At 40.4% G+C, this 26,736-nt stretch overlaps 1 protein-coding gene across 2 annotated transcripts in view; it reads right to left on the reverse strand.

Moving 5' to 3' along the window:
• Nucleotides 1-26,736, reverse strand: part of ptpra (protein tyrosine phosphatase receptor type A) — a 41,458-nt gene continuing 14,722 nt past the window's right edge. The window contains exons 2-23 of one of the 2 annotated variants that reach the window (XM_061727841.1): nt 26,511-26,573; nt 23,492-23,538; nt 23,125-23,206; nt 22,608-23,027; nt 16,242-16,335; nt 15,999-16,072; nt 15,396-15,532; nt 13,853-13,943; nt 13,560-13,636; nt 13,413-13,449; nt 13,221-13,318; nt 11,743-11,862; nt 11,428-11,594; nt 11,200-11,335; nt 10,962-11,111; nt 10,736-10,829; nt 10,519-10,595; nt 10,273-10,407; nt 9,203-9,328; nt 5,886-6,037; nt 5,642-5,777; nt 1-3,731 (exon numbers count right to left, since the gene is read on the reverse strand). In XM_061727841.1, the coding sequence (XP_061583825.1) occupies nt 3,657-3,731; nt 5,642-5,777; nt 5,886-6,037; nt 9,203-9,328; nt 10,273-10,407; nt 10,519-10,595; nt 10,736-10,829; nt 10,962-11,111; nt 11,200-11,335; nt 11,428-11,594; nt 11,743-11,862; nt 13,221-13,318; nt 13,413-13,449; nt 13,560-13,636; nt 13,853-13,943; nt 15,396-15,532; nt 15,999-16,072; nt 16,242-16,335; nt 22,608-23,027; nt 23,125-23,206; nt 23,492-23,512 (2,499 nt within the window). In that variant the 5' untranslated portion in view covers nt 23,513-23,538; nt 26,511-26,573 and the 3' untranslated portion in view covers nt 1-3,656. The remainder of the gene's footprint in view (nt 3,732-5,641; nt 5,778-5,885; nt 6,038-9,202; nt 9,329-10,272; nt 10,408-10,518; nt 10,596-10,735; nt 10,830-10,961; nt 11,112-11,199; nt 11,336-11,427; nt 11,595-11,742; nt 11,863-13,220; nt 13,319-13,412; nt 13,450-13,559; nt 13,637-13,852; nt 13,944-15,395; nt 15,533-15,998; nt 16,073-16,241; nt 16,336-22,607; nt 23,028-23,124; nt 23,207-23,491; nt 23,539-26,510; nt 26,574-26,736) is intronic. The other variant, XM_061727840.1, reaches the window with a different exon arrangement.

Below are 26,736 nucleotides of genomic sequence, written 5' to 3' on the forward strand. Positions count from 1 at the left end.
CTTTATTAGGTTTTGACAGTATCTTGCTTAGAAAGGCCATTTGGCATTATATAATTATATATAATTTCATCATATATATAATTATATATACATATATTCAAATGTTGAATAACAAAAAACACGCAAAAACCCAGCAAAAAAAATGTTGTTTAAGACAATTATAGCAAATTAAAATGAGCAAAAAAAAAAAACAAACATCTGAAACATCTGAAAATGGTCCCCAATACAGTTCAATATACATCTTTAAAAAAAAAAAGAAAGAAAAAAGGGTGGGGTAGAAGACATTCTAAGAAGCGAGGCAGCGGGCAGGAATGAAATATAAATAACCTTACAATATGTACAAAAGGGGAGGAGGTCGACTAAGGAAAATGGTCCGAAGTGAAAGTAAGTCAAAAGTGGACAGCGGTGAACAGTTTGACAGGAGACATACAGGACGTACAAAAGCTGCAAGGACATACACATCGGAATTTACTTTTCTGCAGCCCGCCTTTCTAGACATGGACTCGTGTCTGATTTTACTGGAGCATTGCAAAATGCCCCGTTGGGGCAAAACTCTCAGGATTAAAGGGGACACGCGGGGGAAACCTTGCTTTCATGATCACAAATATTTGTCAAAGGAAAAATATGTAACTCCTGGTTGTTTTTTTCCCCCTTAGAAATTTAGGACCTCACAACTGATTGTCATGGATCCACATTCAAGTGATAAGGAATGAAATGAAACCACTACATTAAAGTTTAATGAATTCCAAAGAGGCCTCAATGTTAATTTGATCCGCACAATCCAGAAATCCCCGTACACGGAAAGAAAGGGAATCTGAAGGGAAGAACAACCGACCCAGTGTTTGTTTAGGCCTCCTTGATTTGCCTCACGCAAAAAGGACTTTTGATTGGTCTGCAAGTTATAGTTATAGCAGAAATGCATGGGGGCTAAGACAATGCACAGGGGGACTATGGTTCCACCACTCAGGGTGAATCTGGGAGAACTACTTTCTTTGAAAACCTTCCAGTGAGGCACTTCTTAGTTTGAACAACTTCTCATGAGTTGGCACAGTGTCACATTGAGCTGTCAAACTGCACCGAGACATCGCGATCACAGAGTACCAACACACACAGCAAAGCCATGAGATGGAAGCCCGCACAGCGCAGCTACCAGCTTCTCCTCAACCATCTAAAGAACCAGTAAATGGCAATGCAAATGAAGGACGAGCACGATGGCACTTAACTATGAGTGCGGGCACTTGTGGGGCTTTGGAAAGAAAGAAAGACCTGACATGAAGAGGAGGATGCACAAACAGCCAACTGTTTCAGTGATCGGTCAAATAAATTATCTGCTACTTCAAGCCCGTACCAGGGCTTTTCAGAGCGCATCGGTTGGGGCTTCGAGAAAAACAAACAAGCTTCAATCACAGTTCCCATAATCTAAATTGAGGATCCCAGAATTCTGTCCTAATCTCTCATGATTCTGTTTTGTAAGGGCTTTGCTTTTGGTGCAAATAGTGCATGCGTGTTCAAAAGAAAAAGAAGAAAAAACATTGATAAAAACACCCCTCTCTCATAATTCAGCATGTTCTCTTTAATGTCAGCCACTGCCGATACATTAAATATGATTGTGCTCATTCCCGTAATAAATATGGAGTGTTAGTGAAATGTAGATTGTGCATAAATGTAGAGGCCTTGGCCGTTTGAGTCTACATTAACAAAAAAGTTCAAAGTTCCTCAAATTAGTTTTAATACAATGAAATCTATTCAAATCCAACTGAAGGATTATATTCTAATACCTTTACTTTGGTGGGAGCTATTACCACTCATGGAGATAAACTCAAGGTGAAATACAAAAAAAAGAAAAGGAATTTAAACGCTGCGAGCATCAGTCTTTGTCTGAGCTGAAATTAGGACTGACCCTGCTGTTGACTGACATCATTCATCTTTCATTACAATCATGAAGGCCACGGCCTCAATAGTGACCTCAGCTGAAATAAAAACACTGTGGCTCCCACAGGACATCCATAAAAAAGGAAAAAGAAACCAAATATATGAGCATCAGCTGCATGACAGGCCTCTCGCATTAAAGTAACAACATATCCATTCTGACAAATATATAAGCAACAGCTTTTTTTTTTTTTCCTTCCGCATCAATGTTCGTGTGGGGAAACAAATAGGTACTGTCATCTAACGGAGTGAAAGGCTTAGTGATGTGATGCTGATATATTGAAAAAAGAAAAAACAGGTTGCAGAAAACCCCCAGCTAACTCAAGGTAAACCCATAAAAAGAATAAAGGCTCCACAAAGTTTGAAAGAAACACTGCCATGCGTCTGTAAACCAACATGCCGGGGGGATTTGCTCATTTCTGTGATACATTTTTGAATTAGGTCCAACCGTGTTTGCGGCGCGTCGACACGATCAACACAGCTGGTCAATACTGTAACAGACTCATCTTCTACTTGGGGAGGACAAAAATCCAGTATTTATTCTAAACTTTCCCAAATTCCCATTGTAGTCCAGAAATGTGGAGAGTTAAACATCTCTGTTCAGAATGTCAAAACACGGTTGGTCGTTTCTCAAAACTTCGCAGCTACACCAGCTAGATGAATGAAGGGCTTTGGCACGTGGTGGACAGACCACATTGATGGAAACACGCGGCCTCCTCTGCCAGCTTATAGTTCAGATCACCCACACGCACAAACACACGCGCTCTAAATACCCAATGGCTCTTGATATCCAGGTTATGGGTTTGTGTCTGAGTGAAAGCCTGAGACTGTGAGCCGTGCCACAGAGATGCTGATCTCCAATCATAACTGACCTATGCACTCCTGAAATAAAGAGAAACTGAACGTCAACTGCGAATGAAGAACGTTTTTTAGTCGATGGAAGCGATTTTGTGTACAGAAAATAGCTTTGACTGCATGTGTGTGTGTGTGTGTGTGTGTAGGTGTGTGTGTGTGTGTGTGTGTGTGTGTGTAGGTGTGTATGAACGTCTGGTGGAGGTAAACAGTCCAGGATTAATGGAGAAACTTCTGCTACCACACGTGTCGCTACAGCGAGGCTCAGGCAAAGTCAAACGCATTTTAAATCCCTGTCCCTAAAAAAAAGTTACAAAATGAAAAAAAAAAAGAAAAAAGAATCCAAAACATCATTATCTTGACTTGATGTTGCAACATTAGCCACCAAAACAATTGATTTATATTCATATATATATATTTATATATATATATATATATAGAGATATAGATATCTTTATATACCAATAAAATACATTACAGGTGCCACTCGAAAATGCAGCAAAACTCAAAACTGTGTCTAAAACCAAAGTAATAAAATGTAACACAGTAAGTTTATATACATATTTAGGGTGAAGATGTAAAGAAAATAAGGGTGGCAGGCTGTATTAACATCATTACAAAATATTCAAGAAGGCATCTCAGTTATTTTCTGTGTCCAACTGCACTGCCCTGTCCTCCGGGCGCAGACCTGTGTTCCCTTTTCCCGTGGGCGGTTCATCCCATCCACAGATCAAGTAGAGATGAGCGTTTCTGAACAATCCAACAGATGGGGAGTAAGCAGCTCTCTGCTTGTTAATGTTGGCATGTTTTCTGGTACGCACTTAAGCTCGGGTGAATGTACGTGAATATCCATCCATCCATCCGTGGCAGGTCCCCTACTTAAAATTGGCGTAATCGGAAAAAGCATCGATATACTCCTGGACCACTTTGTAGCAGAACTCGTACTGCTCCTGAGGAGGAAATGAGGGGAGGAGAGAGAGAGAGGGGGAAGGGGGAAAAAAAAGCAGCCACATCAGCCGGAACCATCAATCTGAGTCAGTGAGTAGTAAAAACCACTAATCTGTGCATAGTATAAAACAGCAGCACCATCAAAAAACTATGCATGTGTGTAATACGTTACATTTAATTCAAATACCATGCCAGGACGAAAAACATACTGATAACATAATTTCATTGTATTAAAACTGCTTTTCTATCTACAGTATAGATTAAATGTATGCAATTTAATGTGCAAGATTTTAGTCAATACGCTTCTCTTTCCAGGAGTGTGTTAGTTTGGACAGGTGTAAATGAGACTAAAGGCTGAATTATGCTTCTGCGTCAAAACGACGCCGTGTCTACGGCGTGTGGTTTTTGTACACGCAGAGGACACGCCGTCACATGCGCCGTCACTGACGTGCACCTCCTGAAAATTGTAACTACGCGTCGAGGAGACGCCGTCCACACGCAGACGGAGAGCGCTGTGATTGGTTCGTTTGAAAGCGAAGCATTTCCGGTTTCCGGTTTGAAGCAGTAGTGAACTTCCAGGGCTTTTTTCTTCGTTTATGTGTGATTTTTTTTGTTTTTGTTTTTTGCACAATAGTTGTCCTTATTTCTTTGATTTACTGTGACCGGAAAAAGTCGGATAAACCATTCAGAAAAAGATCGCTAACTAGTGGCCGCGGGGGGTACTGCACCGCGACCAAATGGAGAGACGGAGAACTCTGAACGATTCGTGACGGCGTCACGGGTGCGCCGTGTGCTCTGCGTGTGTGTGACGCAGAAGCATACCCGCACCTTTAGGCCCTGTCCCAATACTCCCACTACCCCTAGTTTTCAGCCCTACCCCTAAATTTTGCGCGTTCCCGTGAGGGTAGTGGTGTCCCAATTCCTCTTTCCACCTAGGCGTAGTGGGGAAAAGTAGTGTAGTGGCTATGAATCTGTCCCTACGGATCGAGGGATTTCCAATCCTCACTAGTTTGATCTAGGGACAGAAAAATTTCCCAGAATGCTTTTCGTCGTCATTTGCCGACTGAATAAAAAAAAAAACAAACATGGCGGACATTTCTTATTTTTTAGTGAATAAAAATCAATATTTTGAGTTAGTTTCTGCATAAAAATGCGTTTTGATTACATTTCTAGCGAGAAATATATATTTTACTTTCATAATATTCACTCAGTGACTGTACATAATCACTAGTTTGCCCGTTGTTGCGAAGTCTTTTCAGACCTCGCCAGAATAAAGGCTGATTTATGGTTCCGCGTTACACCAACGCAGAGCCTACGGCGTAGGTTACGTAACCTACACATAGGCTCTGCGTCGATTTAACGCGGACCCATAAATCAGCTCCGGAGCTGGCAGGCAGAAATCTCGAAATTTTCGGAGCAACTTTCTTTTGCGCAGGGCGATCACGTCGGTACTCCGGCTGCTGCTGCTCCGGGCCGGCGGCTCTTCTCATCCCCGAAAACATCGAGTCAAATTTCTGAACAGGCGTTATTTGGATAAACTGAGCCAAGGTTGGGGATCTTAACGGTTACTTTTACGCCTGAAAACATATTAAAACTTAATAAAGTGGCATATTAACAGCGCTACAGCTGAAATTAGAACAGCTTTTGGCTCTCAGCTTCCTGATTAGTGGTGGTGCTGAAAGTAGGGGTAGGGGGAGTATTGGGACAGGCCCCTGAGAAGATTTCAAGTGCCCTAAAATCTGTTCTTTTTTAGGGGTAGTGATGGAAAGTAGGGCTAGTGAAAGAAAGTAGGGAGAGTATTGGGATTGGGCCTAAAGCAAAAACCTCCCTTTTTGTCCCTGTCAAAAATCAACTTGTTGCTTCTTGGGCTTTATGAAACCCCCCCACAAATTCAGGTTGAATGAGGCCTCACCAGTGTCTGCACCATGTGGGGCCTTTGCAGTCTGAGGCTCTTGACCGTCTGGAAAACATCCAGGATGCCTTCTGCCTTCACCCTCTCCAGAACTGTACTCAGCGCGCAGAACGTCCCAGTCCGACCAGCCCCAGCACTGAAAACATGCAGACACAAACACTGGGAACTCTGGGAGCACAAGAGAAGGGAATTGTTTTCTCTCTTACACACACACACACATACACGGGTAATGCACACGTCTTACCTGCAGTGCACGGTGATGGGGTGGTTGCCGGACTGCTGCTGCTGCTTCTGCACTGCAGCGATTATGTTGATCATTCCTTTACCGTCTGTAGGGATTCCCACCTCTGGCCAGCCGTGGAAATGGAACTGACGCACGGCTCGAGCCTTGTTTTCCTGGACAGACATCACAACATTTTTGACAAGTGAACGCAGTAATCGTTACTCTAGTTGGCCTATAAAAGGGTAAATATGAAATTTGTGTTGACATTTGTGTGATTGGTTAAATGGAGAGTACTGCTCACGTAAGCAGTTTTTGTGCTTGAAGTACAGTACAGACCAAAGGTTTGGACACACTTCCCCATTTGTTTGAATGAGAAGGTATGTCCAAACTTTTGGTCTGTACTGTATATATTTGGGTGTCTGAGATAGAAACAAACTCAACAAATCTAAAAAAAAAAAAAAAAAAAAAAAAACTACAACAAAAAGAACAAACAAACCAATTTTGTTTGGGCTGCTTAAGTCTGGAAACATCACTTTCAATTGTCCATGTTTGGTTCTGGGGACACAGAGCAGACCTGAACCAGAAGACCTGAGAGGTCTGGACGGTTGATATGGCAACAAGTCTCTGGTGTATTTTGGCCTAAACCATTCAGTCATGTACAGGACTGTCTCAGAAAATTAGAATATTGTGATAAAGTTCTTTATTTTCTGTAATGCAATTAAAAAAACAAAATGTCATACATTCTGGATTCATTACAAATCAACTGAAATATTGCAAGCCTTTTATTATTTTAATATTGCTGATTATGGCTTACAATTTAAGATTAAGATTCCCAGAATATTCTAATTTTTTGAGATAGGATATTTGAGTTTTCTTAAGCTGTAAGCCATGATCAGCAATATTTTGTAATGAATCCAGAATGTATGACATTTTTGCAGCATTACAGAAAATAAAGGACTTTATCACTTCAAATTTTCTGAGACAGTCCTGTATAAACTAATGGAAGTATTTCAAAGTGTATTCTCTAAATCACAGGGAGCCACTGTAAAAACCTCAGAACTGGACTGATGTAGTCCACTTTCTTAGATCTCATCACAACCCGGGCAGCAGTCTGGATCAGCTGTAGCAGTCTGATTGACTTTTTAGGAAGACCTGAGAAGACACTGTTGTAGTAATCAAGTTGACTGAAGATAAACGCATGGATGAGTTTCTCAAAATCCTGCTGAGACATTAGTCATTTGATCCTGGAGATGTTCTTCAGGTGATAGAGGGCTGACTTTGGAATTGTTTTAATGTTTCACTGAAGGTTCAGGTCTGGGTTCATGACTACACCCAGATTTCAGGCCATATAGGTGGTTTGTTGCTGTAATACCTGAAGCTGTGTGCTGACTCTTAATCGCTCTTCTTTTGGTCCAAAAAACAACTACCGTATTTTCTGGACTATAAGCCACTACTTCTTTCATAGGTTTTCACCCGTGCGGCTTATACAAAGGTGCGGCTATTCTGTGGATTTTTCTTCCACCGCTCGGGGCGCTCTAACCGGAATTAGAATCAAAACTAAGACAAAATAAATGTAAAGAAGAATACGCTACTTCTTCTTTAGCAGATAGAAGTAGAAGCAGATTTCAAACAGATAAACAGATAAATAAATACCGGTTATTTTCTCTTGGTTCTGTCCCGTTTTAATCAGCAAAGTTGTCGTGTTAAAAGACACTGTTAGGAAAGGATCTATTTAGGTACAAACATGTACATCATTTACAGTTCAAAATCCTTCTGTACATGTAGTAAATATCTAATCTAACAACATAAATATCTGCGGGTTGCATATCTTTTTTTTTAAATAGAGTGGATGCGGCTTGTATATCTTTTTTTAATTTTTTTTTTTTTAAATAGAGCGGATGCGGCTTATATACAGGTGTGGCTTATAGTCCAGAAAATACAGTACTTCAGTTTTGTTTTTGTTTAATTGAAGAAAATGATGTGACATCCACTCATGTATTTGTTCTATTCATCTACCAAACGCTTGTATGGGCTCATTGTCACCTGGTGACATTGTATTGTAAAGCTGTGTCCTCTGCACCGTTATGTTATCTTATAATAATCTGAGCTAGCAGAAGCACGTAGATGTTAAATACGAGGGGTCCTAGGATAGAACCTTGGAGAACTCAACATGTAATTTTAGTCAATTCCAATATGTGGTCCGATATTGTGCCTATTGACCCAGAGTAGTCCCCTTCCTTTACGTAAGACTTAAACCAGTCAAGCACTGTGCCACAAAGTCCGTCCCAATTTTGTAGCGTTGTTCTGCCGCCCCCTCTCCCCCCGGGGTAAACTCTTCTGACGTTTGAGACGCCAGCGAGGCCAACCAGACGCCCGCTTGTCATGTTACATAGTATCACATGATGTTGCCTCCCAAGTCATCTTCCTCCCCCTCAACTTAGCTTCAGGCGCTGGGAAACACTCACTATTTTCATTTAAGCATGTTTCTATTCAGTACATGGGCCAATGACGTGACGCCTATATTTTCTGAAAAACAGATTTTTTTTCAATTCAAAAAAGGTTTAAATGGATAAATAAAATACCATATATGTGAACTACCTGTCCCACATATGGACTCACTTGAATTTTACAAGAAAATACTAGTTATTTGGGATTTTGTTGTTTTAAGCGTCAAAATGTCATGTGGTGCATTTTGAAATCACTCTAAATGTTTTAAATCAATCTTCTGTCCTATCTGGCATGATTTCTGAAATGTCTTGTAGTCCTATATAAGATTGCAACACATTTGTATTTATATTTCTGTCATAATATACAAACAAAGTTTGACTGATGATGTCCATTTTATGAAATATCATGTGGCACGACCATTAAAAAACTTGAAACTTGAAAACTTGTAAAAAAAAACATTCTTAATGTTTGAACTACTGCAATAGATATTCTTTTTTTAAATTATTTTAAAATTGACCTGTTGAAAGTCCTTATTCGTCATTGACCCACATAATGAATCAGAATCATGTTTTTCTGGCCAGGTCAGGTCAGACAAGACATGGAATTTGACTTGGTTATTTTCGCTCACTCTACAGTAAATGACAAGATTATGCTCAATGAGTAGAATAGAGGAAGTTCTCCAATTAGTGAATTTAGCCCCTTCCACACCTGAGCCTGATGTTTGGAAGGTGGGGACAGTAACCAGGACGGGGGAGATCATGTCTGAGCTGAGCCCGGCAGCGGTCCCAGACTGCCCAGGGTGTTGGTGAGGGAGAGCCTGCGCTGGAAAACACTGCGGAGCTGCCGTTGCTCCTTTGATTATTCAAAAACTTCACGGGGCTTTTTCTTACCCTGTTGTTGGTGACCAGGAGTTCACGCACTGTATAGCTCTCACTCTCCTCCTCCCTTTTAATCTCAATGGAGATGTCCCCAGAGACCACTGTCCCATCACTGGGCCAGTACTGAGCACACTTCTCCTAATGGACAAAAGAGGGCAACCATCACGTGACAAGGAATAACTGCAGCTAATCAATCAATCAATCAATCAATCAAATTTTATTTATATAGCACCTTTCGTCCAGGTACATGAAATACAAGGTGCTTTGACATTTTGATTGAAAAATAAGCATAATAAACAAATAAAAACTGGGAGACCAAAAAATAAAAACTGGGAGACCAATGCACCCTGACATACAATATAAAATATATAAAATGTATAAAAAGATAAAGGTTCAAGGATTAAGGCTAAAAAAAAAATAAAAAATCAGTCCACAACAATAAAAATAATAAAAACATTATAAGAGATAAATAAATAAATAAAACAGATACCTTTAAAAATTTTTAAACGGAATAAAACTAAAACTATAAAATGTGATGCTACATAAAAGCCAGACCAAAGAGATGAGTTTTTAGTCTACGTTTAAAAATGTCCACATTTCCAGCTCCTCTCAGATCCTCCGGCAGGCTGTTCCACAGTTTTGGAGCATAGTGGTTGAAAGCAGCATCACCAAATGTTTTAGTTCTACTCTGTGGAACAGCTAGAAAAGAAGAGCCAGAGGATCTGAGGGGCCTTCCTGGTTCATAGAATAAGAACATTTCTGAAATATACTCTGGCGCAAGCCCATGTAGCGCTTTATAAACTAATAAAAGAACTTTAAAATCAACACGAAAACTAACTAAAACTAACTAACTCAGAAGACTGACTAAATGACATCTACATGGAGGACATTTTAAATTTTAACAACTTTTAATTAGTGTGTATGCTGGTCAGTTATCTTAATGTGTAAATAAATTTGATTACCAAATTAAGTCAATTGAATCAGATAATAGATAAGACAGTTAGCACCGATCTTCTGATTTGGTGGATTATTGATTGGTTATCTAATATTGGTAATTATATTTACAGAAGCACACCACACACCTGTCCTCTCTCCTCCAGCTCAGTGAGCATGACTATGGAGCAGCTTCTCCACTCCCAGATCATCCTCCAGAAGTCCTCTATGGTGTGCTGCAGCGGCCCCTGACTCGCCATGTATGCGTCTTTCTGACGGTAGCCCTGCAGCCAGATGGAGGAGAGGAAGGGAGACAAATATACAAGGAGGGAGTGAGAAAGGAGCACTTACAAAAGTGCTTGCAATAAAGAAATGATCTCTCTTAATCCACTCACATCAATGAAGGAGGCATTGACATAATCTGTGTTTTCTTCCCCTCGTTTGACTGGAATGATCACTCTGTTGAACTCGTCTGTGAGAAGCACAGAAAATCATTTGCCTCAATGCAGGAACATCTCGAATTTCATTATGTGCATTTTGTCACTGATCACGTCATATAACAAAATTATATTCAGTGCAGCCACATCATACATTAGAAACTACAAAACTCACATGGAATAATCTGTAGGACTCTATTTTTCTTCATGTTGACAGGTAAGTTGCCTGTTCTCATCTTGTCATTCTGAATCTTGATGGATGTTAGTTTCTAGAAATCATGAGTTTATTTGTGGTTAAAACTTCCAGCAGAAACTTCCAACAGCATATTTAATAACAGTTAAGATCCTAAAGTAAGAAACTCATGAGTATCACAGAGGATAATCTCTGCGTATGAACAGACCTTGAATTCAGCCTCCAGGCCACTGCCACCCGCCCCAGGAGAGGGGGAATAGAGCTTGGCCAAATGAGACTCCAGCGAGGTCACCTCTAGCTCTGTGTCTCCGTACAAATAGTGTTCTAACAAAGCCTGAAAGATGAACACGTACTGCATCTGTGGGAGACAAAAACATTCATCACTCTCAGATACGATTCCTGGATAATTCATGTGGTGCCGTCACGGTTCATCACGCTGGACTCACATCAGTCTGGACCATCTGACAGCGCTGGGCTCTTATCCTGGTGACGAAGCCAAACACGTCCACCTTCCTCTCATTGTTCATCATGTCTAACATGGCATCGATCACTATAAAAGTGCCCGTCCTCCCTACGCCGGCACTGTCGGGGAGAAGCATAATCTTGTCACCTGTGTGTGTGTGATACACAAAAACTAATGCACTAGAACAGGAAATCAAGAGCCACACACTCACCTGCAATGAACAACAATGGGCCCGGCGTAAAAGGGGTTATAGGCTTTGACTTTCTTAAGGAACTTGAGCATGCCGATGGGAGTGAAGGGCACCCCAAAGTCTGGCCAACTGGTGAAGTGAAACTGGGTGATCAGCCTTTGAGGTTTCTTCCCAGAGACGTCTCCAACCTGAGACACAAATGATGAAACACGTCAGTTTCCGTCTATGTACCGACCTCACTGCAACACACACTCTCTCTAATTTAAGATGAACGCTTTGTAACAGCAAGTTAAGCATCTTAAACTGAAAGTCCTTCTAATAAGATAGTTATGGTACCTGTTGGATGCAGAACTTGCGGATCGTGTAGTCCACTAGAACCACTGTGTCCTCTACAGAGACTCGAATGTTTCCATATGTCCAGCAGCCCTGGTCCGGCCAGTACTGTGCACACTTGCACTAAAAAACAAAGGTGGTTTTGAAACTAAGCACCTGAATGAAGCTGTAACAGAAGTTACCGGTTTCAAGAAATGAAAGTATTACACTGGCATGCTGCATCTTTAATAATAAGTTATTATTATCATCATCTTTAACAGAATGGTTGCTGTGAAAAACCAAAGTTCAGAGGGCAGTAATAATTTGATGGCACGTTATCCCTGCCTTTGATGCATGTGTTTACATGGAGATTCAAAGAGTGAGCCCTTAACTCAGTGATTTATAGGGGTGTAACGATACACTAATCTCACGATGCGGTACGATACACGATACTGAGGTCACGATAACGATACGATACGATATTATAGCAGTATTTTTTTAACAACCTTGAATGAGGAACATATGACTGGAAAAAATTGTCTTTTATTTGAAAGACACAAAATACAAAACAATGCTGTGCGTTTGCCTTATTGTTACAGTTTGTAATTCTTTATAACTGTTTAAGTTTTAAAGAGAAAGCCAGGCCAACCATTTTCCACAAACTGAACTAAAAGTAAATGTCAGGTTTGCATTATGATCTTCAGTTTCATACAAGTAGAAATATTTTGCCACAAACTGAATAGTTTCTCTCACGTATGATTTGACTTTTTTCTTTCTAATTTAACAACTAAAATTAAATAAATAAATAAAAGTAAATAAATACATACAATTTTACATCATAAAAAAGATTGATTCATGCTCACCTTATAAGTGTAAGAGGAGATTTATTTTTGTTAAGAAGTTTATTTTGGTAATTCAGGGTTCATTATTTTATAAATATATTCTTCATATTCTGATGTAAATCAGGGACTATAATGACACTAGTCAGTTTATCTGTAGTGATTAGTCTGTTTTAGATTGGGCGGAGTGATACGCCACAGTACGGCACTAGGTGCTGTGTTGATGTTCTAAAATCCTACACTGTTGAGGGACATTAAAGTACACTGAACTACACTGGAGTTGCCCGCGTGTTTATCCTACTCACGACCCGAAAAAGGTTCAATTTAATAAGGTAAGGCTTAACTCTACACCAGCCTTACATAAGTAAAAGTTCAGAGCTCAAAACGGGACTAGTTTCTTCTGAGCGGAGTAAGATTTTGGGCCGCGGGTCGAGGTGCGGTCGTTTCTAGTCAACACAATAGATTAATATTAATAACCCAATATCGCGATACAGTTTGTCACCTCCACGACACGTATTGTGACGTTTTTGTATCGCGAAATTTCGTGGCACGATATATTGTTACACCCCTAGTGATGCATATTTCATGTATTTGCTTGCACTGAAGAACTGAGACCTTAAAACGCCATCATCTCTCCTCCTCCTCCTCTTCTGCTAGTCCTACCTCTTTTCTCTCCTTCAAATTGGTCACCATGACGATGGTGACTGTATTCTGCTCCCAGATCATCCGCCAGAAGTCATTCACCGTCTCTTCCTTTGGTCCTGAGACATCCAGAAAGATAAAGCAGTCAAGGGGGTTAATAATGAGATTATATTTGATAATAGGTTATTGCTCCAACTCAAGCACCCATCTCACCTTGAGCTGCAATGAACTTATTCTTATCTTGGTACCCCTGAAACAGGAAAAATAACCAAAAATACTTATATGAGTGACACTGAAAAAGAGTTGGGGGTTTGTAGAGCAAAAGTCTTATGGGAGAAATAATATTGGACGGATACTAACATTAATGAATGAGGCGTTGATGAAATCAGAGTCGGGGACTCCTTCCAGAGATAAGAGATGCACCCTGGAGTGATCGTCTGGGAGAAGGAGAAAGCGTGCAGGGGTCACAAGAAACAGCAAGGAACAAACCCCTCTAAAACTACACCACCACATACGGCCCTCATGTTTTTTCCTTCCCAGGTAAGTTATAAATAGCCTTATGTTAAGCAATTGTTAAAGAGTATATCTAAAGGTGTTAAGCAGTGAATAAGATCTGCTCTGTGTTGTATAGTTGGGTTTCAAACATCACTTACATGGCAGGATGTTGACATATCTGTTCTTTTCTTTATTCTCTTCCTTGGAAGCGGCATCACATGATGCTTGGATCGGGCAGACCGGCAGAGCCTACGTCAAAGAAGAACATACACTGTGATAAAAACGGAGGAAAACTCATGAACTGCATATATCTGTGACCTTACACATGCATTTCTGCTGGCAATCCCTCTACGTCAGCAGTGCTGCAACCAATCCCAACAAAGGTGTTTGCATAAACGTGGTGCGGTAATAAAGAAGACATTTCAACTCAGCGGCTTCTAAAACATGACTGGTGAGATTAACGAGCCTTCATGAGTTTATCAGTGTTTAGATTGTTTGTGGTAAGATCAGGTTTCATTCGTCTGTGCTCACCACTGAGCCAAATGTGTAAAAACGTTTAGTCATACCCAGTACTCGAGTTGTAAAAAAAAAATCAGGGGGGATGGTGGATTTTATCATGTGGGGACTGATAATTTGTGCTGATTACAAATAATATAATATATTACAAATAGCACTGACCAAAACACCTGCAGAAATACTGCAGGAATGACATAGCAGCAGTTAAATGCAGCCTTCTGTAAGCTTTAAATATCCACTGGGCTTACATCAAATACATCAAAACACAACAATTAAAAACAGTTTTCTGAACTTATCAATATGATTCTGTCCTTCACAGGATAAGTAAAATGGATCACTGCAAAAACTCAAAATCTTAACAAGAATATTTGTCTTATTTCTAGTTAAAATGTCTCATTTTAGTAAAAAAAAAAAAAAATCTCATTACACTTAAAACAAGACTCATCACTGGAAAAAACAACAATTTTCACCTGTTTCAAGTAGATTTTCACTTGAAATAAGCAGAAAAATCTGCCAGTGGAACAATATTTTTTTGCTTGTAATAAAAAGATAAATCTTGTCCCACTGGCAGATTTTTCTACTTATTTCAAGTGAAAATTTTCCCTGAAACAGGTGAAAATTGTCACATTTTTCTGGTGTTATTTTTCTGGTGATGACTCTAAATGTTGAAATAGCAGTAAAACCACATTCATTGATGAAATTACATAAGGGATGGAAAGGAGGGATGGCAGTTTTACAGGGGGGATGATTTGGACCATTTTTATTTCAGGGGGGGATGCCATCCCCCCTCACCCCCCCTCAACTCCAGTACTGGTCATACCCCAGCATCATTGTAGTATTACCTTCAATCCCCTGAATCGTTATATTTCACATACGTTTGATTTAAAATAAACTTTAAATTTAAAATGTTTTAAACTGAGTAGTGGTTGGAAGCTGCTGAATCATTTCCTCACTTCGATTCACTAAGGAACTGGCTTTGTATTGATTTGTAACCCTTATTGATAGTCATTTTCCTCATGCATTCAAGTACTTTGATATCTCTGGTTTCCTAATCAAGTTACAACATGTATCCTGTCTCTACACATTAGGTTCAACATCCCTGGGGAATAGGTGTCGTTTATACTGCAGAGCTAAATTAAGCCACAGAGCTGCACCGTTTTGTCAGTGGGTGTGAGTGTGTCGTACATTGAACTCCTCTCTGAAGAGCTTGTTGTCATCAGCCATGCGACGGTTCATTTCTTCCTCAAGTTTGTCGACTGGAAGGGGTGGGTACTTCCTGTTTGTGCTGGGTGAGCGAGCCAGTAGCGGCACAGTCTGGAATTCTGTGCCAAAAAGCAGGAAGGGAGGAGGCGAGAATGAGGAATGGGGGGAGGAATAGGAGGGGCCAGACAGGTGGAGATAAAGGGTGAGAACACGAGCGGAACCGGTCTTAGAGGATTTTACTGTGATCTCGTCATTCAGTGACTGTTCTTAAAATGCCCAGCAGAGGGCGATACGAGTCAACGATGTAGACAAGGGAGCCAAAGGCATCTCTGTTGATTAGGTAATCAAAAAAAAAAGATAATCAGACAATGAAACGCTGTCATTTGGGGAGGTACCATGATGAGTTGAGGCTTATCAGAAAAAAAATAAAAAATAAATAAATAAATCACGTTCAACCGGATTGGCCAAGTAAATGTTTGCCAATATGACCTGAAAAAAGTGAATTGAACATTCAGCTTGCTGCACATGCTGACAAATTCTGCACGCATGAATGCAAACGCAGTAACATCTCTCCGGGGGATTTACCTGAGTCGTCTGACCTGCCGTTAGTCAGTCTGAAGGAGTTCGCATGGCTTCCCGCCTGCTTGTACTTCTTAAATCTGTCAAAAGTCAAAGTGGACATTTAAAAAAACAGACACAAGCATGTACATGCTCGCACTTTTGTCTCACAGCAGCATGCCAATCAGTCGTTGCCATGGTAACAGCAGCACCCCGGGCCCTCAGCACAGGTCTCTGATGTTGGAAGATCAGCTGCCACATTTCACCAACCTGAGCATGTAGAGGACGATGATGATGAAGATGATAACCAGCAGGGAGGACAGGGCCACCATCACGGCTATGATTGGCATTTCATCGGACTCGTCTACGGCACAGAAACAAACAAGTATATAACATTTAAAGAACATTTTCAAATGGGACATAGAACTTAAGTCTTTTTTTTTTTTTTATTAAGATTTAACTGTCAGTTCTTTCTGATATTACGGTCATTCATACAGACGTGGGGCCCGTTTTGTTTACCTGGAGTAACCGTCCGGAGGATATGATTACGACAGACTTTGTTTTTACAAAGCTGGTGTCTGTACAGTGTTATGGAGGTTCAGCTGGTTAGCTCACCTCAGCTCTGTATCTGGAAGCAGTTAGGCCGTCCATTTCATTTGGCTATCACCCACTTTACAGTCCAGTATCTTCACACACAGAAAGTCATTTGTAAGCATTACACAGCCCTGGTGAGCTTTTTCAAAGGTCTGGCAGGTGGACCAAGTTATCTTTTAACTTAAGATTGAGATAAGTTAACGTTCTCAAAAATGACTAGCTGCTCTGTGTCTTCTTCACCAGTGTTGTGCCTCCAGCCCCGTCTGTTGTCCAGGTGAACAACAGATGTTTATACTCCTCTGCATCCACTACTAATACACCCCACAGCTCCAGTTATCAGACTATTTCTGCAGGTGACAGGACTATGACTTGCACTGGAAGAATGGGTCGTACAGAGAGAGGAGGAATGGTGGGAGCACGATAGGGCTGGGCGATATGGACCAAAAGTCATATCTCCATATTTTCTAGCTGAATGGCGATACTCGATATATATCGATATTTTTTCTGTGCCATAATTGGGGTTTCCCCCAAAGCATTATAGCATAGCATCTCTGTTAGCTTCATTTCTTTCTGAGGCAAACCCTTAAAAAAACAGTCAGTTTTAATACAAAGCCTTGTTCCAAATGTCACACAGGTTCCTTTGTTAACAGAGGTCTGCACAATATCAAAATGTATAAAACAAATGAAATAAAAATAAACTGCCTGCATATATAGAATAAAAATGCTTAATAAAATAAATATCCTTTTCCTGCATAACAATTAAATTAAAATACCCTGTGCAATTAATACAATGTAGACAGTAACAGGCAGACTTTTCCACTGAGGTTGACTGTTGTGCAAATAACAAAACATTTGTGCAAATCTCAAATAAAACATTCAAGTCAATTTGTCACAAAATAAGCTATATCAAAATAATAAAAAATAAATAAATTTAAAATCGATGTAAACGATATTGTCTCGTACCATATCGCGTTTGAAAATATATCGATATATATTAAAATCTCGATATATCGCCCAGCCCTAGCGCACGAGCACCAGTGGCGATCCTGCGCTGGTGACCAAAAACCTCTGGCCTTCAGTCTCACAGATCTGTTTTTCAGGTAGTAAGTAATCCAGGTGACTGTGGAGGCATCCACACGCAGTTTTCCACTTCTTCCAAATGGGTTTGTCCAAGGAGGTGTATGAAAGTGCCTTCAACTCTAAACCCCACAGCAATGAGAAAAGCTGCAGGGGATCCTGAAAAGTTATCGTTTGCTTACTCAAAGCAATCAGAAGTGTCTGCAGCACTTTGTGATATGGATGTCTCTAATCATTCAAATCAGATGGATTGGATTTTTTATATTTCTGTAAACAAGGCAGGATGTTTCAACAACACTGGAACCTTTTCCTGGCGCAGGTGAAGGTTGAATACGTGCTGAAGAATCCCACATAAGCTGGTCTACACAGGCCTTCAGGCCTCTGGACCTGCAGCATCTTCACCTGACTGCTAGAGCCGGGCCGGTGGGAGGGGGAGAGTTGGCCCCCCGTCTTAGGGAAACTTAAAATGGACTTCCTGAAGCTCCTCATTATGACAACACTGCCAACAATTCACTGAAACCACAAAGCTATGTAAGCTCACTTAAGTCTCTTCTGCAGATTTAATCAATATTCTTGGAAGCAATGCTTTGATTAAAATAACTTAAATTTTTTCAGATGATTTGTCCAGAACCAAAAATGCATATGAATAAATACATGTTTTGTTTCTGTGGACTGTTTGCTATTAATTCATATTCAAACAAAGTCTTCAGCCTCTTGCAACAGCAGTCTGTTATGTCTGTTCCATAACTGGCACCATTTTAATATTTTATACGCACAAGGAAAAACAGAAATGTGAGTTCAACAGGCTGTGACTGAGAGTGAGCAGATAAATCACGTTTTAACCGAGAGTCAGACCTTTGCCTCTGTAGTTAGTTATATCCAGGATGCCCGCAGTCGTAGGGAGATGGTACGCCATAAAACATTGAAGAAGTTGAGACATTTCTCCACATTTAGCGTAAATGATTGAAACTATGATAAATCTATTTTTTTTTTCTAAATGCGTCTAAAGTGTAAAAGAATAAGCATCTGTTTGTGCCTGGTGGCCAAAACATGATCACATCGGTTTTCATTGAGAATTTCAAGTTATCCATCGTGTATATTACAATGGGTCACCCATTTGTATACGCTTCCATGACGTGCATGAGCAGCTGGTTATGGACAACCCTGTGGTCTTCCTGGTGACCTTTCATTCAAACAGCTGGAACAAAAGACGCGAGATTTGCCAGAACAACAAGGGGAGGTTGCTGTACAACAAACTGCTGCTGTTTGCGTGCTGATGACTGTTCAGTAAGACACATAGGTATGCAACAAAAGAACAGATTTTTCTAGGAAACTGCTCACCCGAGCCAACAATAGAAAGACAAAGTCAGCTGTTCCATGCATCAGATTCAAGAAACTTCTTCGCGTTACAAAAGCGCGCGGCAAAGAAAGCCTCATTTGACTCCCGTGCTTTCTATGCACTTTCTGGGAGAAGTATTTTGGAATGCTGGCTGGTCATGTCTGCATTTTCATGCACAATTCCCAGGACTTTTCAGCGTTCTCACTGGGACAATGTGTACATAGAACAGAGCACAATGCCCTGAGAGTGTCATGTGGAACTGACACAGCCTTGACGGACCTAATGCCATTTAAAGCTGCTCCAGGAGAGATGTAGAGAGCAAGACAATGGAGCAGTTGCATAACATTTTTAAAATCAAAACTGGCTATAAGTTATACAATGACAACAATATAAAATGAAGTGCAGCCAAACAGATGTTTCATTCTTGTGGTGGTGACAAGATGTTGCTTGTAACATCCTCAAACATTTCAATTCTTGCAGGACAACCAGAACGTACGTTGCGTTTCATTCTAGTGATATATGCTGGGGATTTGTGCATTTCTGTACAATCAAGTATTATGAATAATTAATGTAAAGGAAAAGGGTGAAGGAGTCATGTTTCACTAACAGGGATATTACAGTTTGCTGAAAAATGAAGCCTAATGCCCCTGGACATTTAGTCTTCTCCTAAAGTTCACAGCACCGGAGCCAGTTTGATGCTGGGAATACAAGCTGTTCATTTAATAAAATGGAGCAGTTATGTTTAAAAGTGGTAACGTTCATTACAAGATGAGGCTTTTTCTCGGATATGCTGACCTCTTCCTGCTCCACCTCAAATCAGGCACACTACTGCGGATGAAAAACCTGTTTGTTTTTAATATATAAAAGCGTGGGCAGTGAGGGGGTTTCATCTGGTTTGGCCATCGTCTGATATCCTTCTGGATGACTGGTCAAATGCAGGTATGTCACGTAGGGATATTTCCAGCACTGGTACAATGGAGGGTAAAAGCAGAAAAATGTTCAGCTATCTGAAATATTAAAAGGTTGACTGAAACCAGAGAGCCGGCCCATCTCACCAACTTGCTCATTTTAGCTTTTGCTGGTTCCTCATCATGTGACGGAGGCAAAAATCTGATCTCATCTTCTCAGATCAGATGTCTTTATCTGTTCACCAGGGCTGCACTGAGCTGGCTGGTTTTGAGCTTGATGGAGAATGGCAGGTAACCCGCAAATAACACTCCAGTCGGATGTTTTTTAGGGCCCCTCCCCCCTCTTTCCTCGGTTTTGACTGAGTTAGGAAGACCCAAAAGTGACATTATTTCTAAACACCTTGCTGACATTTTAAGAGGCAGAGTAAGAGCTGTGTTGTATCACCGGGTGTGTTGCGCGAGGCAGAGGCCGGAGTCTGCAGCAGCTTACTGCTCAGCAATAAATACAGAGGTTGCAGTTTTCCATAAACACCAGCTGCTGCTTCAACAAGTAACTCATTAAAATCCAACCACGTAATTTAAAAGACCCGTCGTGTTTTTATGGTTCAATAGCTACAACAAAGCTTAAATTTGACCAGAGTACAGTTACAATCACTGGCCTCCGATTTCAAACGGATGACAGCCACATGCTTTCTCCACAGCCCGAGTACGTACAAGTACATAAATGCATGTTCAGCTGGAAAACTGAGTCCTTCTCACTATTATATGCCTGCAAATAAAAACAAAAACACATTGAGAATTATACTAACTGCACATCCTGGAGGTGCTCATCAGACGGGGTTTATCATAAAAACAGGGTGGCAGCAATGTGACAATTGTGCAGCGAAAATTGCATTTCCCACTAATCTCACAGGAAATCACAAGGCTGCTTCCACATTCCAGGAACTTTTTTTTAAGGTTCCAGGTTCAGCCTTCCAGGTAAAGCCTTCTTTGAGATCCATTGCAAACACTTAACCAGCTCATGTTGTAACAGGTTTAATGAAATTTTCCTTGGCCACTCGCTAACGGTGTATCCGACATAAGTTTCCTTTATTGGTTCGGGTTGTCAGCAATTAAGGAAACTAATATTTAAAAATGAAACATGGACAAAAAACAGACGGAAAGCTTTTCTCTAGTAGTTAAAAATGAGTCCAGCAAGTTAGAAAAGAGGCTGCTGGATAAAATTCTTAAAATGCTGAGTCATCTACAGATGCAAAGTGATTCATAGACCGAAAGTCACTCTGGGGGGAAAAAAAAAAAAATGTCAAAAGACTTCAATGCTCATCATAGCTGATGCGGCAGTGGGCGAGAGAGTTTCACACATGGCAACAGTCGTCAGCAAGCCCCGCAGCCGACCCACGAGTCTGGCAGCACAGCAGTGGGGCATTCAACACCGTCTCTTGCAGGTTGCTCCACCCGTTATCACCTGAGACTAGGAATGGGCGATATTTTACCGTTCACGATATACCGTCAAAAAAATTCCCCAGGGTAAGAATTTGTCATCTCGCGGTAAAAACAATAAATTCCCGTTGATGACATTTTTGTGTAAAGTCGAATTTATGGTTCTGTGTTACGTACGTGAAGGAAGGAAGGAAGGAAGGAAGGAAGGAAGGAAGGAAGGAAGGAAGGAAGGAAGGAAGGAAGGAAGGAAGGAAGGAAGGGATGAGCCAGAAAGAAAGAAAGAAAGAAATGAGCCTGAAAGAAAGAAAGAAAGAAAGAAAGAAAGAAAGAAAGAAAGAAAGAAAGAAAGGAGCCTGAAAGAAAGAAAGAAAGAAAGAAAGAAAGAAAGAAAGAAAGAAAGAAAGAAATGAGCCTGAAAGAAAGAAAGAAAGAAAGAAACGAGCCTGAAAGAAAGAAAGAAAGAAAGGAGCCTGAAAGAAAGAAAGAAAGAAAGAAAGAAACGAGCCTGAAAGAAAGAAAGAAAGAAAGAAAGAAAGAAAGAAAGAAAGAAAGAAAGAAAGAAAGAAAGAAAGAAAGAAAGAAAGAAAGAAAGAAAGAAAGAAAGAAGGATAAATTCCTGTTGATGACGTTTTTGTGTAACAAACATGGTGGATCTGAGAGCGAGATAGATTTATAGTTACAAAGGTGGAGTTGAATTGGTATTTTTTTTTATCGTCATTTTTATCGTTATCGGGATAAATGCCAGAAATTATGGTGATACATTTTTTAGTCCACACCGCCCATCCCTACCTGAGACATGCACTGAGTGGAGTCTGTCTCGGCCTCTTGACTCTGAGCTTGGAGAGCATTGGCCAAGAGAGCTGGACGTTTGTATGGAACTTCACATATCAATATGTCATGTGAAGTTCCATACAGGGCTACAGCCAGTCACCAAGTCCTGCACTTCTGTTAGAGATTTGGACACAACATCAGGAACAAAAGGACATGGTATAAGAGCAGCCAACAGGCGTCAAAACCAAGAAGAAGCTGGAGGTTCTGAAGTCTGAATGCCGGTTAGCATCAATTTAACGTGTTTACGGGTCACATTTATTCTCACCTCCTGTTTTGCAAACAGAGTGGCTAAATGTATGTCAATTATGACGAGGATATTCTTTTTTTAGTTGCACTGAGAACGTGGTAACATAAATGCACCATAATCCGATGCAATAATATGGAATCTTTTAAATATCTTCACATGCAAATCTACCCCAACTGAGCTTTAAGTACACCGGCACTCACCGTGTGGGGGGCTGTCTGAAGTAAACTTCTGCTTTGCCTCTGTGGTTGTCTCTAAAATCACATCGGTGGAGTTCTGTGCAGGTGAAACGTCTGGAGCCGACGTTGTGCTTTCATCGCTGTTCTCCGTTGGGGTGGGAGAAGGCGGAGACACGGTGCCTGGCGGTGCCTCACTGGCATCAGCAGGAGCGGGAAGGGGGGAGGAGGAAACTGGAACCAATTGTCTGCTTTTGGGGCCAGAGACTTGGGTGCCCCCCTCACCAGCTGGGCTCGAGGTCGGGGTGGCATTTGTCCTTACAGTTGTGGGTGTGGTGACTGTAGGGGAAAGCGCTGCGTGTGTGAAGGGTGCTATAACTTTGACTGTCAGGTTAGGGGAGTGTGTGGCAGGGGGGTCTGTGGGTTTGGTAGATCCATTTGAAGGACCTTGCAGAGAGGAAAATAAGAGTCATTTGTCAATGTAAACTGTTCAACATTTACAAAGATGATTGTGTATAGTTGTTTAGCTGGAAACGGCTCGTACCCGTGGTGGAGACTTGATCCTGGGCGGAAGCCCCAAGGGCAACACCAAGCAGCAGGAGCAGGGGACACACACCCATTCTGCCCTACATGGACAATGCAGAACAAGAATCACAACAGGGGCATTAGTCCAGAATCTTTAGAGAGAGAAAAGAGGAGGGAAAAAAAAAATCCCCCCAAAACCAACACACTGAGTAATGAAACCCAACATCGTTAAATCAAAGCCTGAGATTTGGTGACAGTTTAAATTGCTGTACAATCCATCAATAATTGTCAAATTGATCTAAATCATTTCAGGAAACTAGATTAAAACAAAAAAAAAAAACCTACTTCTTTCATTTAAGTTTTTTTTATATTGTATGTTGTTTTACCTGAAGAAGAGAAGTTTGCATCAATTACTCATTCGCACAGTCTGGTCCTGGAAATGAAGAAAACAAGCAAAATATATTTAGTCCATGGCCCTCGTTCTGCTGTGCTTTTAATTATTAGTCATTTTTTAAAATAAGATCTGATCCTTGCATCGTGCTCCAGAGAAGCATAAAGCGAAGCAAAGTGTGCAACCTAATTAAAGTAGATAATTGAACAATATCATCAAACTTTGCTTCATATTTGTGCACAACAGGGGACAGTTCACTGCTTCCCTGGTCCTTTCAAACATCAGCATAAAAAGATTATCCAGATGTTCATTTCAGAGCACATCTAGATATGCATTTGTGCGGCCATAAAATATGTATAACCAAACAAACACAAAAATTGTCACACTAAAATTCCTGTTGTGACAGTCAACGGGAAAATTCAGCTCTTTAATCGCCGACGTATGGATGAGCACGCAGATGAGAGACAAACTTTAGAGCCTGACGAAAGCATGGGTCCGTCGGCCTGTCAGTCAGGCAGAGGTGTAATCCCAGAGGTTAAGTGAGCCGTGATAATCCGTAAACTTCATCCATTGGTCCTGACCCTGGTGTAATTCCATCAGCCCTCTGTTGCTTACAATAATACTTCTACAATTTCAACACTGAACAGAGCCAAAAGCTGCATCACTGCCACATGCAGACTGATGCACATCATGGATTACTGAAACTGTAAAGGATCGACTGGCTGCTAAAAGCTCTGCTAATCCACCGCTGTTCTGAATTGGGCTCACTCATGATGCTACTTACTTACAAATCCAAATCAGAAAAAGTTGGGCCAAAATGGAAAATAGAATCAAATAAAAAGCATACATTAAAATGTCTGAAAATTTAACCATTCCTTTCACTTTTGTCTTATTCGAGACCGTGTGAACTCAAAATATTTCATGTTTTTCCCCATTTTATTTGTTGATATGTGTTATTTTATTCCTCACACTTTTAGGCCTGAAATGAACTAGATGTGGAGACTTCCAGTCCCTAAAAAAAAGGACATTACATCAAAAACCATCACTGATAAATAGCCGGTCCAGCCAAGTATACAGTGGAAAGTCCGTAGGAAGGAAGGTCCGCTGTGCAGAAAAGAAGTGTTATGGCAGCATCAACACCTCTGGAACCGGAAGCATTTGAGATGGACTGTCACACCGTGGAAAACTGGAAATGTGTAATTTGATGAGATGAATTCGAGTTAACAGTATGTTATTTTTATTTTTTTCCATCGGGAGGTCGAGGGGTATGCGTGTCAGTCTGTTTGTGTGGGAAAGAAAGTCCACTGAAGCCCAAAAGGTCCGTCTGGGCTGTGATCGGCAGTGAGCCCAACAGCCAGAGTCTGTGATGGTCTGAGGTTGAAACGTTGCCTTTGCAAAGGATTTACACTTCAATACAGAGAAGCATAAAAGGGATTTTAAAGTAACATATGCTGCTTACAAAACAAGGTAAACTAGAATCCCATTCTGCACTCATCACAAGGGAAAGTTGAGTAAAAAGAAAGAACGGGTACTGGACTCTGGACCGGCTCCAGTGCCGACCTGTCCTCTCCTGAGAATGTTCAGAGAAAATTTAAGTGAAAAAATGTGACTGTACAGTCCCGTACTGTTTTACAACTCACGATGCTGTGCAGGAAGGATGGGGCAACATAGCGCATTAAAGTCTTCAGGACCTTCTCAACACTATCCTCAATGCTTAAACACCTTTTTGTTTTTTGTTGTTTTGTTTTCATTTCAAGTGATTTCTTAAAATCACGTGAAATGTCACTGACACACACCTTGGAAATTAGCAATCCTTCAATCGTCAGAAAATAAATTAAATATTTCAAATTTTGGGATGTACAACAGTACAAGGCATGTTTAGCTACAGGAAAAGTCCTGGTCTGATAATAGCCTTGAGTGGGGAATGAGGAGCAATTCTATGTGGTCAATCAGAATGCTATTAACCTAGTTTACCAACTCTGCATTCACATCCATGCATCCAATACGCTAAACAATTGTCTGCTTTCAGAAAAATCAATTCAATGCCACTTTTTAAAACCAACTTTTTTCTATTAAAGAAGGATAAAACAGGGTTTATACAGCAATCCTTATGTTAAATTTAATACCAATTTAATACCTTTTTCACTACCTTCAGATTTAAAAAAAAAAAACTGTCACAACATTAAGTGTTAATCACGGACCTTTTAACATTAATACAGATTTTGAACTATAGAACACTATACAGAACAGATTTATAGACTCATTGATGTTGACCAGATGTTTCACATTTATTTCACTTTGTGAATGACAATAAAATAGACTGCTTAAAATGTAAAAGGTAAAAAATAATACCAATTTAAAAAATAATAATACCTCTGACAGTGAATTTAACACTTTCAATGGCCTTAAATTTGGCAATTTTCATTTATCACTTTTTAATACTTTTTAAAACCCTGCGGAAACCCTGTAAAAAATAAAAGACGGTTTACATCGCTCCCTACATATATTTCAGATTTGTTTGTGTTAAAAAAAAAAAAAAAAACTATTTTCATGTAAATAAGTCAATGAAAATGTATACTGAAGTCATTTAGCAGACATATTTACCCTGTACGTTTGCTCAAATTGAAACATCAGAAAACACTAAACGAAAAAAAAAAAAAAAAAGTGAATCTTAGTTTCCATTATGCTGACAAATCTACCACAACTCGACAGTCACTTCATGTCAACTTATTGTGTTTTTTCCCCCTCAGCCCCTCAAAAAGATAAGTCTCTATGATAAATTTAATTTCAAATATTTTTGAGCCTTAGGAAAAGATAGTTGGATTCTACATCTGATCAAATTTAGGAGCAGCACCAAATTGTAGAGTGATCAGAAATGTGTTTCATTCTTAGTTTGTCCAAATACCATTCTATGCTGTTGTAGTTCAGTTTCAACAAGGTTACACCAGGTTATCCAACTTTTCAGCCAAATTACCAACAGGAACAGCTAACCAGATAACTGCAGCAGCATTTACCTCAGGTAGTTCATGCGACACATCTCGTCTACCTCTGCTGAGTTGGGCTGGAGTGCACCTCTCCTGAAATAGTCCACAAACATGATTCTGTCATGTCGTGTTTTACCAACTCCCCATCAGTGCGTGTTCAGAGAACATAGCTTTTTGAACCCTTTTTCCCCCGCCAGACATGTTCCCTTCTGGTTGAGAAAGTCCTCCTTCCTGCTCCAGTTTTCAGTCTTTAAAA

Source organism: Cololabis saira, chromosome 8 (genome assembly GCF_033807715.1).
Source record: "Cololabis saira isolate AMF1-May2022 chromosome 8, fColSai1.1, whole genome shotgun sequence".
Taxonomy (NCBI): domain Eukaryota; kingdom Metazoa; phylum Chordata; class Actinopteri; order Beloniformes; family Belonidae; genus Cololabis; species Cololabis saira.